Genomic DNA, 15,570 nt, shown 5'->3' on the forward strand with positions numbered 1-15,570 from the left:
TTAGAAAATTAGGTAATGCAAGACCTCCACTAAGTCTGCATCTCTGCAGTAAAGTTTTACGAACCCTAGGTGATTTCCCACCCCAAATAAAAGAACAAATTATCTTATCCAGTGAGTCAAAAAAATGTTTTGGCAGAAAAAGAGGAACTGATTGGAATAAAAATATAAATTTTGGTAAAATATTCATTTTAACAACATTGATCTTGCCAATTAATGATAGGGGGAGGTTACCCCATCTCTGAATATCAGATGTAATCTTTGAGATAAGGGGAGTGAAATTTGCAGATGCAAGGCTAGATAAAGTACGAGTCACATTAATACCTAGGTATTTAAACCCTGATGGACTAAATTGAAGAGGTAAATCCGACTGTTGAATATGACATGCTGCAGTATTAATGGGAAAACACTCACTTTTCCCCAAATTTAATTTATAACCTGAAAAGGCGCTAAAGTTCTTCAAAATACTTGAAACAGCAGGGATAGAGAGTGTAGGATCAGTTATATACAATAACAAATCATCCGCATACAGCGACAATTTGTATTCAATTCCATTACGGGTGATTCCTTTGAATAAGGGAGAATATCTTAATGTAATAGATAGAGGCTCGATAGCGATGGCAAAGAGCAAAGGTGATAAAGGACAACCCTGGCGACATCCACGTCCAAGGGCAAAATAATCTGAATAAACATCATTAGTATGGACACTTGCCTTAGGGGACGAATAAAGGAGGCGAATCCAAGAGATAAATTTATCACCAAATCCGAATTTCTTCAGAACTGCAAACAAGTACTCCCACTCTACCCTATCGAATGCCTTTTCAGCATCCAAAGAAATCACAAGTTCAGGAAGTTCAGCTGAATGTTTTGAGTAAATTATATTGAAAAGTGTACAGATATTAAAAAACAATTGACGACCCTTTATAAAACCATTTTGCTCTTCGGATATAATATGAGGAAGCACATTCTCTAAACGGGATGCAATTACTTTAGCCAACACCTTTACATCAGCATTAAGCAGAGATAATGGTCTATAGGAACCACATGAGGTTGGATCTTTGTCCTTTTTGAGAAGGAGAGCAATAGTGGCTTGTGTCAAGGTTGGTGGTAATAATCCACTGTCCAAGGATTTGTTGAATACTGATAAAAGCAGCGGTGCCAATTTACCAATAAAAGTTTTGAAAAATTAAATCGGAAACCCATCAGGGCCTGGGGCTTTCTTAGATTGCATAGCTTTAATTGCATTTGATACTTCTTCAAGGGAGAGTGGGGAGTCCAGATGCATGGCGGTATCAGTACCAATGACAGGATTTGACAGATTCTGAAGAAATTTGTTCATTTCAGTGTTGTCTGTAGGAAATTCAGATTCATATAATGACGAATAAAATGATTTAAAAGTAGCATTAATTTCCAGAGGATCCATAGTAATAGTGTCACAAGTATTTTTAATACTAGGAATCAAACGGGAAGTGGCCTGTCGTCGTAGCTGATGTGCCAGTAAACGACTTGCCTTGTCGCCATGTTCATAATATGAACCACGACTGCATAGTAACAAGCGCTCTGCCTCTTTAGTTGAGATAAGATCAAATTCTGCTTGCAACTCAACATGCTGCTTAAGTAATTCAGGAGAGGGGTTCAGTGCACATCTTCGATCAAGCTTACTAATCCCAGATGCAAGTATATTAAGCCTAGCATTAATCTTTTTATTAGAGAGAGCAGAGTAAGAAATAATTTGACCTCTCAGGTAACATTTAAGTGTCTCCCACACCAATGAATCTGAGGAGGAGTCATTTTGATTGAAAGACAAGAACTCGTCAATAGAGTTTGAAATATGTTCGCAAAATTCTTTGTCTGCCAAAAGAAGAGTTAAATCTCCAAAGTGGTGGGCTACGTTTATAGGTAGAAAATTGAATATTCAATAATAAAGGGGAATGGTCTGATATTACAATACCTAAATAATCAGATGAATTTACGCACAAATCAAGTGTATTGTCAATAAAAAAGTAATCGATCCTAGAGTATGAATGGTGCACCTGGGAGAAGAAAGAGAATTTTTTAATAGAAGGGTTACGAGCTCTCCATGGATCAATAAGACCATTCTGTTTCATAAAAATCTGAAAATGTTTTAGACATAGCAGATTGAGTCAGATTGCGAGGATTAGACCGATCCAAGATTGGGTCCAAAACACAATTTAAATCTCCTTCGAAGATCAGCAGGTGTGTGTTCAAGAAGGGGATCTTACTCAGCAATCTGTTAGCGAATTCAACATCATCGAAATTCGGAGCATATACATTTACCAACAGAACCTTTCTTTGCATTAGGGTACCAGCAACCATGAGGTATCTGCCATTCCTATCAGCAATAACATCAGTGGATGAGAAGTTAACTTTTTTGTTAATTAAAATGGCGACTCCTCTAGCCTTTGAATTAAAGTTTGAGTGGAAGACTTGACCTACCCAAGGGCAATGTAATCTATTGTGATCTTTAGTGCGAAGGTGAGTCTCCTGTAAAAACACTAAATCGGAGTTTAAACGTTTCAAATGTGCAAAAACCTTAGATCTTTTGATAGGATTACCCATACCTCTGATATTCCAACTGATAAATCTGAGAGGTGTGCCTGACCCAGCAATGCTGGGATCTATATTGCTATTAACCATTTAAACAACAAAAAAAAAACATAATGTAAATGTTCATAGAGAGCCAAAGTGGGACACCCTCCCCCCAACATACCCCTAAACATAAATACACCCAAAGTCCCCATATAACCACAGAACAGAGGAGACAGCAGTGTTTTCCACAATAACCAAAAGTTGTCCACAATAGCGTTGAACAACCCAGAGACTACACAGAACATACAAAAGAGAAAAAGAGAGAAAAAACTCCCACCGATTTCGACATTATTCAACAGTATACGCGCAATGATAAACATGTTATATTGAAAAAGCTCACATATTGTTTCACTCAGAGATCAGAGTCTTGACATAGCCGCTGGCTTCCTCCGCCGAAACGAAGTCCTTCTCAACACCGTTGTATGTGATGCGAAGTCGCGCTGGATGCATCAGTCCATACCGAGCACCGTCAAGGCCACGGAGTTGGCGTCTGACCTCGTTGAATGCAGCCCGAGCCCGGGCTATCTTGGCGGTGTGGTCAGGGAAGACTGAGATGGTCAAGTCTCTGACTTTAATCTGTCGGAGCTCTCTGGCGCGGCGCAGAACGTCAACACAGTCACCGCAGTAGTGAAATCTGCACACAATGGCTCGTGGACGCTCACCGGGCTTGGGTTTGGGTTGGAGGGTCCGGTGGGACCGGTCCAAGAGCGGCTCCTTTACCAGACCGAACGCCTCCGTCAGTAAGGCGGCTACAGCAGTAGTGGTACAGGTGTCAGGGCCCTCCGGTACTCCCACAATCCTGATGTTGTTCCGCCGTGATCTGGACTCCAAGTCCTCACATTTATTTTCCAGCTTGGCTACATTAGCTGTAAGGGACTTGATCGTAGTTTTCATCTCGGCGATGTCATCGGAGCACTCGGTGAGTGAGTGCTCCATCTCTCCGACCGTACCTTTCAGCTCGGACACGGTAGCATCGGTAGCAGCTCTATCGTTCGCCAGCTGTGTCTTCACCGCTTGTAGGTCGAGCTTGATAGTAGACTAAGCATCCCCGAGAGTGTCCTGAAGTTCCTTCTTAAAAATATCTGCAATATCTTTCCTCAGTGAGGCCAGCAACTCGAGCCTGAGGGCGGTGGTGTCGAGGTTAGCGTGAGTCGCGGCGATCTGTGCAGGAGCCGATGGCTCACCCAAGCACGCGGTCGCGGTTTGTGGACCGGGCCGCAGGTGCGTCTGAACAGTATTGCGAGTTTTAGAGTTTTTTGCAGACATTTTACGCAGTTCAGAATCAAACTTCCCAACCAAAAAGTAATGCAGAGTAAAAAAAGACAGAATATGTGACTAAAAAGCGCAGATTAATTACAATTTTAATCGAAATCGGCAGGAGCCTCCAAACTCACGTCCTACTCCATTAAAGCTCAGCAGCGCCCCCCCCCCCAATTTATTCAATCTTTAAGATAAATGGTAGCATTGAACTTCAGGGTGAGCATGGCCCAAAACAACAAACAGAACAGTCTGACCCAAACTAGCTTACCTAACTAAAACCAAGGAAAACAAAGATTACAGGTTTCTAACCTGACTCCCTATAAAATAAACAGGAGAAAAAGAGACAAACCAAAAGAGCTACTCACCCCTACAACTACCTGGACTGCTAGAGTTCAACACACTACAATACAATACAATTAAATACAACAAACAAACAAAGTGCTTCTCTGGCTCTGAAAAGCATTTTGCACACATAAAAACTGGAAAAGTTGATAACTCAGTCCCTTTCAATGCAAACGTGTAACTGAGCTTAAATAGGGTTATTTAGGCCATAGAGCACCATTTGGAAGTGAAGAGCATTGGTCGAGCACAATTCACGTGTTTGGGTCATAAACACATTGTTGGTCAAAAAGTGCTTCTCTCGCTCTGAAAAGCATTTTGCACACAAAAAACTGGAGAAGACTCAGTCCCTTTCAATGCAAACGTGTAACTGAGCTTAAATAGGGTTATATAAGCCATAGAGCACCATTTGGAAGTGAAGAACATTGGTTTTGAGCCCAATTCACGTGTTACGGTCAAAACACATTGTTGGTCAAAAAGTGCTTCTCTCGATCTGAAAAGCATTTTGCACACATAAAAACTAGAAAAGTTGATAACTCAGTCCCTTTCAATGCAAACGTGTAACTAAGCTTAAATAGGGTTATTCATGCCATTCCACACCATTTGGAAGTGAAGAGCATTGGTTTTGAGCGCAATTCACGTGTTAGGGTCAAAAACACATTGTTGGTCAAAAAGTGCTTCTCTCGCTCTGAAAAGCATTTTGCACTCATGAAAACTGGAAAAGTTGATAACTCAGTCCCTTTCAAGTCAAGCCAGTGACTCAAGTGCTGTAGGTGGAATGTTGCACTGCTTCAGGAGGGTTTTGAGGTGGTCCTTATAGCGCTTTTTTGGACCCCCAGCAGATCTCTGGCTGCCCAGAAGTTGGCTATAGAGGATTTGCCTGGGGAGGCGGTGGGCAGGCATACGGATCACATGCCCAACCCAGTGTAGGTGTTTCTGCGCAAGGAGCACGGCGATGCTAGGTGTGTAGGTCCGGTCAAAGATTTCTGTATAGGGCACCCTGTCTTCCCAGGACACACCCAGGATCCTTTGCAGGCATGTGGAAGGCCTCCAGTGTTCGTATGTGCCTCTGGTAGGGTGTCCAGGTTTCCGAGCCATACAGCAGTGTAGAGAGACAGACTGCCTTGTACACAGCTGCTTTGGTGGAGCTGGTGAGACCCCTGTTCCGGAAGACACACACACAAACACACACACACACCCCTATCCAGACAGTATGTAGGCAAAATAGATGAATAAAGAAAAAATGTGAAATAAAAAACATTTGTTGTTTTCCTGATAAGGGGCTAAAGTGGAGGCAAATCACTTTAGGGGCTGTGTGTGTGTCTGTCTGTCTGTCTGTCTGGCAGGCAGGCAGGCAGGCAGGCAGGCAGGCAGGCATCTGGAGTTGGGCCAAAAAGCATATTCCTTCCTGCTGTTGTGTGTATGTGTGTACACTCGCACACGTGTGTCAAAGAAATTGTGTCTGCCATTACAAGTACAAGATGTTTGTATACATCTAAAAACAAAAACAAGATGACAAATTTGCTCAGACATATTTTAATATTTACAGTCGAATAGTGAAACAAAAGTACAACACAAAATACTACAGGCAGTTGAAACATAGCATGGTCTCGAGCTACCACCAGGTGTCAAGATGGCAGTTATAACCCCTTTAGGTGTTTAAATATATATATTTTTTAAAGCTCAAAATTGCTCAGACTTTGGATTTTTTCCTGTGACCTAGGACGTACATACTTTGTCCCAGCCCAGGTCAATTTCAACACGGCTTGGGTTTCAGTCCAGTGTGATGTGCCCACTGGCCAAGCAAACCAGGGATGCTGTCAACGACACATCGATGAGGACTTGGTTGGGTCCCATCAGATGTGGGACTTGCATACGACCAGCCCAGGTGAATTGAAACAAAGCTGGGGTTTCACTCCAGTGTAATGTCACATCGATGTGGACTTGGTTGGGTCCCATCAGATGTACACACTTTGTTTAAATTCACCTGGGCTAGTCTCCACCGTTTGCTTGGCCAGTGGGGACATCACACTGGACTGAAACCCAAGCCGTGTTGAAATTGACCTGGGCTGGGACAAAGTATGCACGTCCTAGGTCACGGGACAAAATCCAAAGTCTGAGCAATTTTGAGCTTTAAAAAAATAATAAACTCAAAGACCAAAAGGGGTTGGACAGACACCTGGTCCTCCTTTGAAGAGATTGCCCTCGTAATGAAGTAGGGTAGGCGTTTGTTTTTGCTCATATAGGCTGTATATTTTTTCTTGTATATATATATATTTTTTTGGGGTATTTTTTTGTATATTCTTTTTGTATATATATATATATATATATATATTTTTTTTTTTTCTTTTTTGTGTTGTTTCTTTCACAGGTGACCCGCACCGGGGTTGGCTGAGTGGAGGGGATCATCTTATTGGAGCAGGGACACCACTCTGGAAATGCAACTGAAACAAGGTGAAAAAAAATCACTTTTTTATTCACATTGAAGCCTATTATCTTCTCATAGTAAGAATTAAACAGTAACTCACCCCATAGCCGCCTTCTCCAATCTTGTCATTAGTTTCTTTGGCCCCTCTGCTGTCCCCTCTCCTGCATCGGCCTTACGTGCATAAGTGTGTGCGGAACAACATGGACGCGTAAGAAGATTTAAAAGAAAGCAAGAGCATGTGCCACACACCACAACATCCTGAGTGGCGTCATGAAATGCGTTGGATTGCACAATTAGCCGAGGCCATTCAAAAGGACTCACTGTCAGGTGTCTCTTCGTGGCCTCCTTCAGGTCAGTCCTGGCGATCTTCTTTTCGTGGTGCTTCTTCACCTTCTCATTCAGCCAATTGGCCAATCGCTGCCTGAGGCTCTTGTCTTTGGGCTCCTGTACAGGTTTGTCCTCTTCCTCATCGGCCATGTCCGAGATTCCAAAGAAAAGCTCTTCTTTTTCTATCTTCGCTTCTAGATGAAGGATGATGACCAAGGTCTTCTTCCCAGACTTGGTGTTGGTGTCCTGTCAGATATTAATGAGACAACTGTATTTAATGATGATTCAAGTAGCGTTTTGTCTGTTTGCTGTTTGTGTGTTATATCTTAGTGACTGTTGATGTGAACGTCAGTCAGTTACGGTTTGGTGATTATGCTGACATATAAAACGTAAAAGTTAATCGCAAACCAACACACTCACACTCACACTCACACACAGGTAACCATAACAATGCAGCTAGCTCACCATGTGAGTAGCGGAGGTGTGGCCTGGGTCCAGGGCTGACAGCTCGTACTCTTTGTACACGTCGACCTCAGACGCCTCCTCAGTCGCCAAGACCCCCGGACTCCTCAGCATCTAGGACACAACACACCGCGTCAGGAACTCGTCGAGTTAAAACAGGATACTACATCACTACTGAAGATACATGTTAGGTCCTGTTATGAAATGGGCTCACTCGTGTGTGTGTGTGTGTGTGTGTGTGTGTGTGTGTGTGTGTGTGTGTGTGTGTGTGTGTGTGTGTGTGTGTGTGTGTGCGTGCGTGCGTGCGTGTGTGTGTTAGTTTGAGTGTGTGTGTGTGTGTGTTTGTGCAGGTGCGTGTTTCTTGTGTGAGAAATTGTGTGACATTAAGTAAATATAATAAAAGTATAACCACATTAAAAAAATAATAATAATAATAAATAAAATATAAAAATAAAAGTGCATCAACCCACACTTGCATGTGTGTGTATGTGTGTGTGTGTTCATGCAGGTGTATGTTTGGGAAATTTTGTGTGTCATTAAGTAAATATAATAAAAGTACAAGTACGGTTTGTTGTGTATACATTCCTTTGAAAAATGCAAAAAATATGCTGAAATCCTGAAGTTTTCAGGAGAAAAAGTTTAAGAAAATGTGCATGAACATATTTATATGCATTATTTTTTTTAGGGAAAGAATAAAAGAGTGCATCTGCACACTTAAAGTTTGCGTGTGCGGTCCGTACCCGTGTCCTCTCAATACAATACAATACAAGACAATACAACTTTATTAATCCCACTAGGGGCAATTAGTTTGAGCAGCTTGTATACAGACACAGTAATATACAAACAACAAATACACATACACAACTACGGAGCATTTAGTAGTCGAATTGCAGAGGGGATGAACGACTTGGAATGGCGGTTTGTTCTGCAAGCAGGTAAAGCGTAGCGACGCCCTGATGGCAACACAGAGAATTCACTTTTAAGAACATGGCCAGAAGAAGCCAAAATACCTGCTGCTTTCTTAATGATTTGCCGATTGCAAAAAGAACTCAAGTCCCTTTGTTTAACTCCGGTGATCTTAGAACAGATGTTGACACCCTCCCTCCCTCACCTGTCTCAGACGGTCTTTCCCTCGCGGTGAGGGGGAGGCTGGATAGGGGCGGGAACGGTGCCTGACCCGGGCTCGACCCCGGCTCGCGGCCGCTCGTTCGACCTCAACCCTACCCGGGTTCTCCGGCGCTCCTCGTTGAGGTCCCTCCTCTTGGAGTACCTCCTCTTGGAGGAGGTCCTCGGGTTTTGGGTTCCTCACCCGGTTCCTCACCCGTCTTCTCCCCATTGTTCTCTTGCTCCGCTTTGCTTACTGGACAAAATGCTGCTATGATCTCTTAGAACCAGGTAACGCTTATCCCTCGACTCTCTGATCAGCAAGTGAGCACTGGGCTGAGGAACGGTGCCTTAAACAGAGGAGCGGGCCTTGTGATGTCACAGAGGTCCGTCAGGGTTCCGCTGGCCCCAAACGTCACACGACGTTGTGGTGTTGTCGCGGACAACCAGATTCTTTTTTATTGACACTCTTTAGAATATGCCTCAAATAAGCTCAAGTTGAAATGACTAAAATAAACCTATTAATTTAATATAAAGTGTATAAACACACGCTTATGTTTACAAAGCCACAATATGAAATTGGTTTACACAAGACCATAAGCTGTTTCTAAGTCTATCAATGTTTTATACTCAAAACATGTGCATAAACACACACTGTGGCCAGGAAAGACTTGTCAGGCTATCAGTTTGTCGTTTATCAACTTTAATGATATTGATATTTAAACATGTTTCTTGCAGATCAACTGGCACACACACACACACACACACACACACACACACACACACACACACACACACACACCATCGGCGATGGTGTGTCGAGTATGTCGAGTATGATGGTCCTCCTGGGGGATCCTTTTTGTGGGTCCTCAGATGGCTAAAGAGGCCAATTCTGGAGCCACATACTTTATTGCAGAGTGGGCATGGATGTGAGGTGCCAGGGGTAGGGAATGGGGGGGCCTGTTTGGTGGTGAACCTCTCCTTCCTCTGCTGCTGCTTGAGTTTGTCGGAGTTGGTCCTCATGGAAAGTGGTACCTTCTTGCAGGCAGTTTCTCCAGGTGGATCTGTGTCGTGCAGTGTCCTCCCAGTTTGTTGAATTTTTTGAGGTTTGTCCTAATGTTGCAGTGTTTTTTTTTCCAGGCCAGCAAAAGCTCTACTTGCACAGCAGGATTCTCTCTCTCACACACACACACACACACACACACACACACACACATACACATACACATACACACACACACACACACACACACACACACACACACACACACACTATGTAAATGTGTATTGCTCAGGCAGGACATCAAGACATAAACATCCCACACCAGCAATAAACCATCTTCTAATTTGAGTATATAGACAAATAGATTGAGCCACCCGGTGGATGCCAGTTCACCTTACAGGACTCTAGGCCTGTCGATCTGGAAGATGCTACCGAATAGACCTACTTGAAAAACGGTTTTCTATCGTTTCGTATGATTATTTTTGATGGCATTGATGAGACTTTGGTGGCTTATGCTGTGGGTAAGAAACGTAAGCCTTCGAAAAAAGAATCATATTCGTGTATTCATATCGCATTTTGGAAAAGACGTGTCATGGATTTATTGCATTTTGGGGAAAAAAATAATCTGTTTTTAAAATAAATATCTAAATATTAAAATCTGGATTTGAATTTGTAATTTTATTATAACCTCAAGTCCTAGCTATATTAAAGAGTTGAAACAGAAAGTAGTGGTTTTCATACCACTTTCTTGGTAAAGAAAACAAATTTTTACTCAAATTAATCAAAATGAATTTAAAGCGTTTTGAAAGTAAACTCTTCATTTGTAGTGCAACCCAAAAAATAAATATAGGCCTAATTGTATTGTTTTAATGGAGCGTGAATGTAGCAGAGCTGTCACTTTTCACTTGCTTCTGTGACGATGCGGCGATCAGGACTTTAATCGCGCCGTCACCCGATAAACGGGTAGCTGTGGTCGGCAATCGGCATGAAACCATAATTCTTTGTCTCTCCCGAAACGGCTGCTGGCTTTAAGCATACTTTATTTGAACACTCTTGAAAACACTGCTTTTGTCTGTGTGTGTGTGTGTGTGTGTGTGTGTGTGTGTGTGTGTGTGTGTGTGTGTGTGTGTGTGTGTGTGTGTGTGTGTGTGTGTGTGTGTGTGAGAGTGTGTATGCGAGTGTGTATGCGAGTGTGTATGTGAGCAGATGCGTGTGTCTGGGTGGAAAAAATAAATTAAGATGTCTCAATGTTAACTCAACTCAAAGGGTGTATGCAAGTGAGAAACTGGGAAACTGTGTGTGTGTGTGTGTGTGTGTGTGTGTGTGTGTGTGTGTGTGTGTGTGTGTGTGTGTGTGTGTGTCCGCGTTTTCTGTAGACGATCGGCAGTCGGAATGGTGTGTCAGGGCCTTTAGATGACAGGTTAGGGGTCCACACTCACTTTTCTACCACGGTCTATGGAGCCACTGAAGTTACCTGGGCCCCCCTGGCCACCCTATAAAGCTCTAGTTCCACCGCTGCAAGCCCCCTGAGTGTTACGTTGTTTTGATCGCCGTATATGTTTGAATGAAGTTATGTTTTGTGTAGTGAGAAGTACCTGGTAGAAAACAGCATTTAGTCCGATGAGTAAAGTAGTCTATAGTCGCTGTCCTTTGAGGGTAGAGCTGAACCATGGATCAGTGGAGCAAAAATAATTGTGCGCTGTCTTAAAAAAGGCTAAATTAGAGCTAAAGCACTTTAAATATTTGCCCAAATAAATCATAATATTGCCTAGGTAATTTTTAAACACGTGTAATGTGTACGCAAGACAATACTTAACACAATCCATGTGTGTGAGTCATGTGGACTCATACACATGGGGAGAATCTTTACATGTAGTCACAGTGACCTTTGTGTAAGTGTGTTACACATGTTGGGTTGTTGCATGGTGGACATTAAAAGTAAGTCAACTCATCAGCTGTTTTTCTATTTTTATTTAAATCAGAAAAGTGTTGTCATACATTCATTCATTTTATTGTGTCTTCATTCAAGATTCAGAAGAAAGTAACGATTCGATCATTATGATGCACATTAATCCCTGAAACTGGTTCAACATAACTGCAACCATAAACAATTGTATAGCAGTAAACCTTTAAATACGTGAGAAAGAGACAATGAAGAATATAATGTTATCTAATGATTTACAATGGGTTATAACTTAGTAGTAGGGTTCACTTCCTAATTAATTTTTCCTCGTTAAATGACAGCAGTAAAACATTAATACAGTTCTCTCAGATCTCACATAGGAGATCTGATTCTAATTCAGGAAACAACCTCAGCTGTTTTGGTCGTTTGATTATTTTATTATCAAACATAGGTCCTAGTCTCTTTGATTGACAGGTGAGATGATCAGGGGGGCAGAATTGTTACCTTCATAATTATAGAGACCTGGACAGAGGAATGGATAGAGAGGCTTAGTAAAGGTGCAGCCAGTTGCAGAGTACATACGAACCCTGGCTTCCACATCATAGAAGGAGACCAGACCCTCATCATAATCAACAAACACCCCCACCTTCTGGAGCTTAGCTCTCAGAGGGAGACGGACAGAAGGGTTATCACTAAATACCAAAAAATCCTTGTAGTAGTAAACTGTCCAGTAACCCATCTCAGGGGTCACTATGAGCTCACCTATTCTGTTGATGGACTCTCTGGCCACTCCTAAACGCCATGTAGTCTTGTCCTTAACCTGTACCTCAAAGTAAATTCTCCCTGAGGAGAAGCTCTGCCTCGTGAGAACATATAGATACTCTGTAAATCTCTTAGGGTTGTCTGAGAGATCCTTCTCTACACGTCCATGATGTACTTGTTTCCCATCCTCAGACAGGATGAGACGGGGATGAGCTGTATCAGGATCCAGAGTCACATCTACTTCATACTGCTGGACCCTCTTCAGTTCAGCAGCACCGCACAGCTTTTTCATCTCCATGTTCAGTGTCTCCTTCAGCTGATCCAGGGATCTCCTCAAGGTCCCTATGTATGATGGAGGACAGACCTCGGCTGTTGTCCAGTCCCTGGTGGGTGGACGATTCTTCAGGGATCTGAAGGCCTGGAGGAAGTGGAGGTGGTCTTTAGTGTGTGAGAGCTGCTTCACCTCTGAGCTTCTATTGGTCAGATATTTTATTTCCTGCTCCAGCTCTTTGATGAGGCCTTCAGCTTGTTTCTCTGTGGATTTCAGTCTCTCTTTAACCATTTGGTTGAGATCATCCTGGCACTTTTCAATGCAGCGCATCAGAGCAGTGATGACCTGCAAAGCATCAGCTATCTCTCTGTCTGCATCTGCTTTTCTGCGTTTAACTGTGTTTTTAATCTCCTTAATCTTTATTTTTCTCTCCTGGATCATCTGCTGGACTTCAGCCTCTATCTTCCCCAGCTGGGCCGTCTTCACTTCATATTCCTCCTTTAGAGGAACAACAGGATGGGACTTGTGGTCTGTCTCTGTGCAAAACTGACACACATACACCTGTTCAGTCTGGCAGAAGAGCTCGAGAAGTCGTTCGTGTTTCTTACACATCCTGTCTTCCAGACGGTCCATAGGCTCGACCAGCCGATGTTTCTTCAGGCCTGCGACTCTCTGATGTGGCTCCAGGTGGGTTTGACAGTAAGAGATAAGACACACTAGGCAGGACTTCACGGCCTTCAGCTGGGTCCCAGTACAGACATCACAGGGAACTTCTCCTGGTTCAACACAAGGCTGCTCTTTTACTCGTACAGACGTTCCAAACCGATCAACCATCTCCGATAAGAGGATATTGACCCATAAATCAGGTCTTGTGTTGAAAATCTTGTTGCAAACAGGACATTTGTACTGGACTTGTTCATCCCAGAACTTTGTAATACAGGTTCTGCAGAAGTTGTGTCCACATGGTGTGGTGACTGGGCTGCTGAACACATCCAGACAGATGGGACATGAAACATTATCTTCAGACCAGGAAGTGTAAGCAGAGGCCATTCCTAGACACAGATAACAAGGTTTATATATTGAGCAATCCCATTGTTTTTGTTATAACAGAAAGAGAGGTTTTACCTCATCTCAAAGTTGTTCTGTTTTACTCACCTTGCTGTGGTTTCTGTCTGTCACACTATTTGCTATAAAATGTGTTATTTTCCTCCTGAAAGAAAGAACTGCTTCCAAGTCGGATGAATTTGGTTACTGGGAATGTTAAGTTTTGTTTCCTGATCAAGACGTCCTCTGCTCTCCTCCCCTAACACCTGGCTCCTCCCCTAACACCTGGCTCCTCCCCCACAGACACAGTTCAGTGATGTTTCATTGTTTAGGCACATTCATTTACTGTGTGGGCTACCTCAAATGCATTGATGTGTGTTCAAATCTGTTCAATCTTTAAAATACAAAACACAGACCAAGAGATGGTGTAAAACCGGATACATTCTGGTGATTGAATGGTGATTTGCTACTGTAACTGTGATTAAGACCTATACAGAAACTAGCTCAGGTGTTTTCTCTGGTGCAGTCTTCATAAAAACGTCCCTCTACCTGTATAGCCAGGTAATATGTGCTATTATGGTTTTTGATTCAATATTATGTTTAAACTGGTACTTATATAAGGCTAATCTCTCAGACTCATAAAACAGCTGCATCACATGACTCAGGGTAGGGCAGACGAACCAGACCAACAAGTTCACTATTCAGAGACATCACTGTCAATGCCAGCGCAGAGACAGCAAAACAAACCTAAAATCTGCCGTGGCATTTAACAATGTCACATTATCACTGGTGGTGCATTATGGGTAGCTTTTACATGCCAGGGACAAACAGTGTGAAAATCTGAAGTGATGGACAACTGGTTTTGTAGTCTAGTTCTAGTTGTTATTTAGGGTTATCAAGGTGTGCAAGGTCACTTGCAGTCAAGTTGTGAAGAAAACCAAACACACTGTGGGAGCTGGTCCTAACCCACTATCAGAATTTAAAAAATGTATTCTGGCTGATGCCTGGTAGACGGTAGCTTTCCATTAAGGGGCACGGCTTGATTGCAGATCTGGTTTTCATCGTCTCTGGGGTGGAGCCAGAACATTTGATTCATGTAACCTGATAACCCAGAACTGCCAGTAACTGTTAAAGTGCAAGTAGCATGTGTTTAATAGAGGGTCATTTGAGGGCATATTTACATACGTTTTAAAAAAGTTATTCATTCATGTTGAGATTTGGAGCAGGATGAATCCACATCACTACTATGTAACCCACTGCATCACCTTTCATCAATCAAACCACAACAAAACAAGAAAAGACTTTTCGGTACGATGGCTGTATGATGTCATTATATAAGGTTCTTTATTTCCCTGTTATATACACACAAACACACGACACGCACACACACAAACGTGTGTTACACAAAGGTGTCACCATACCAACAACTCAGCAGGAAACCAAAGTCAGTCAGTCAGTCAGTCGGTCTGGTTAGGTCAGGTCAGGTCAGGTCAGGTCAGGTCAGGCTCTCTCTCTCTCTCTCTCTCTCTCTCTCTCTCTCTCTCTCTCTCTCTCTCTCTCTCTCTCTCTCTCTCTCTCTCTCTCTCTCTCTCTCTCTCTCTCTCTCTCTCTCTCTCTCTCTCTCTCTCTCTTCTTCTCATGTCATGGTACACGGAAGAGTATATAGTGACAAGGGGGGAGAGCAAAAAAAAGAGAGAGAGAGAGAGAGAGAGAGAGAGAGAGAGACACACACACACACACACACACAGACATACAGAGAGAGGGAGAGATGAATCAAACCAGATAAATCATTGACATGACCTTTAAGGCTAGTAGCTTGGCTAGTATTTAACTCCCTAAACCCTAAGCCCTCTACAGCACAAGGAAACACCCCCTAAAAGCCCAGAGGGAAGGAACCCTGGACCGACCGATAATAAAATACCTTAGTGGACGTTATGACGCTTTAGACAACACAACATTTAACACAAATGAGGGTGAGATGGTTAGCAAGGAGGTCTCTCATCAATGTGTTGTTGTGGGTTTCCTTTGGGTGCCGCTCCTCCCAAATTCTCCCAAACATT

General features: G+C 42.8%; 1 protein-coding gene across 1 annotated transcript; it reads right to left on the reverse strand.

Annotated features, from left to right (window-relative positions):
* Nucleotides 1–11,887: 11,887 nt before the first annotated feature.
* Nucleotides 11,888–13,674, reverse strand: LOC311362205 (E3 ubiquitin-protein ligase TRIM39-like; the record flags this gene model as incomplete). The annotated part of the gene is made up of 2 exons (XM_084482018.1): nucleotides 13,622–13,674; nucleotides 11,888–13,518 (listed from the first exon to the last, which is right to left on the reverse strand). The coding sequence occupies exon 2, from the start codon at nucleotides 13,514–13,516 to the stop codon at nucleotides 11,888–11,890; it is 1,629 nt and encodes a 542-aa protein (XP_084338144.1). The 5' UTR covers nucleotides 13,517–13,518; nucleotides 13,622–13,674.
* Nucleotides 13,675–15,570: the final 1,896 nt, after the last annotated feature.

Source organism: Micromesistius poutassou (genome assembly GCF_964030765.1).
Source record: "Micromesistius poutassou genome assembly, chromosome: 17".
Classification (NCBI taxonomy): domain Eukaryota; kingdom Metazoa; phylum Chordata; class Actinopteri; order Gadiformes; family Gadidae; genus Micromesistius; species Micromesistius poutassou.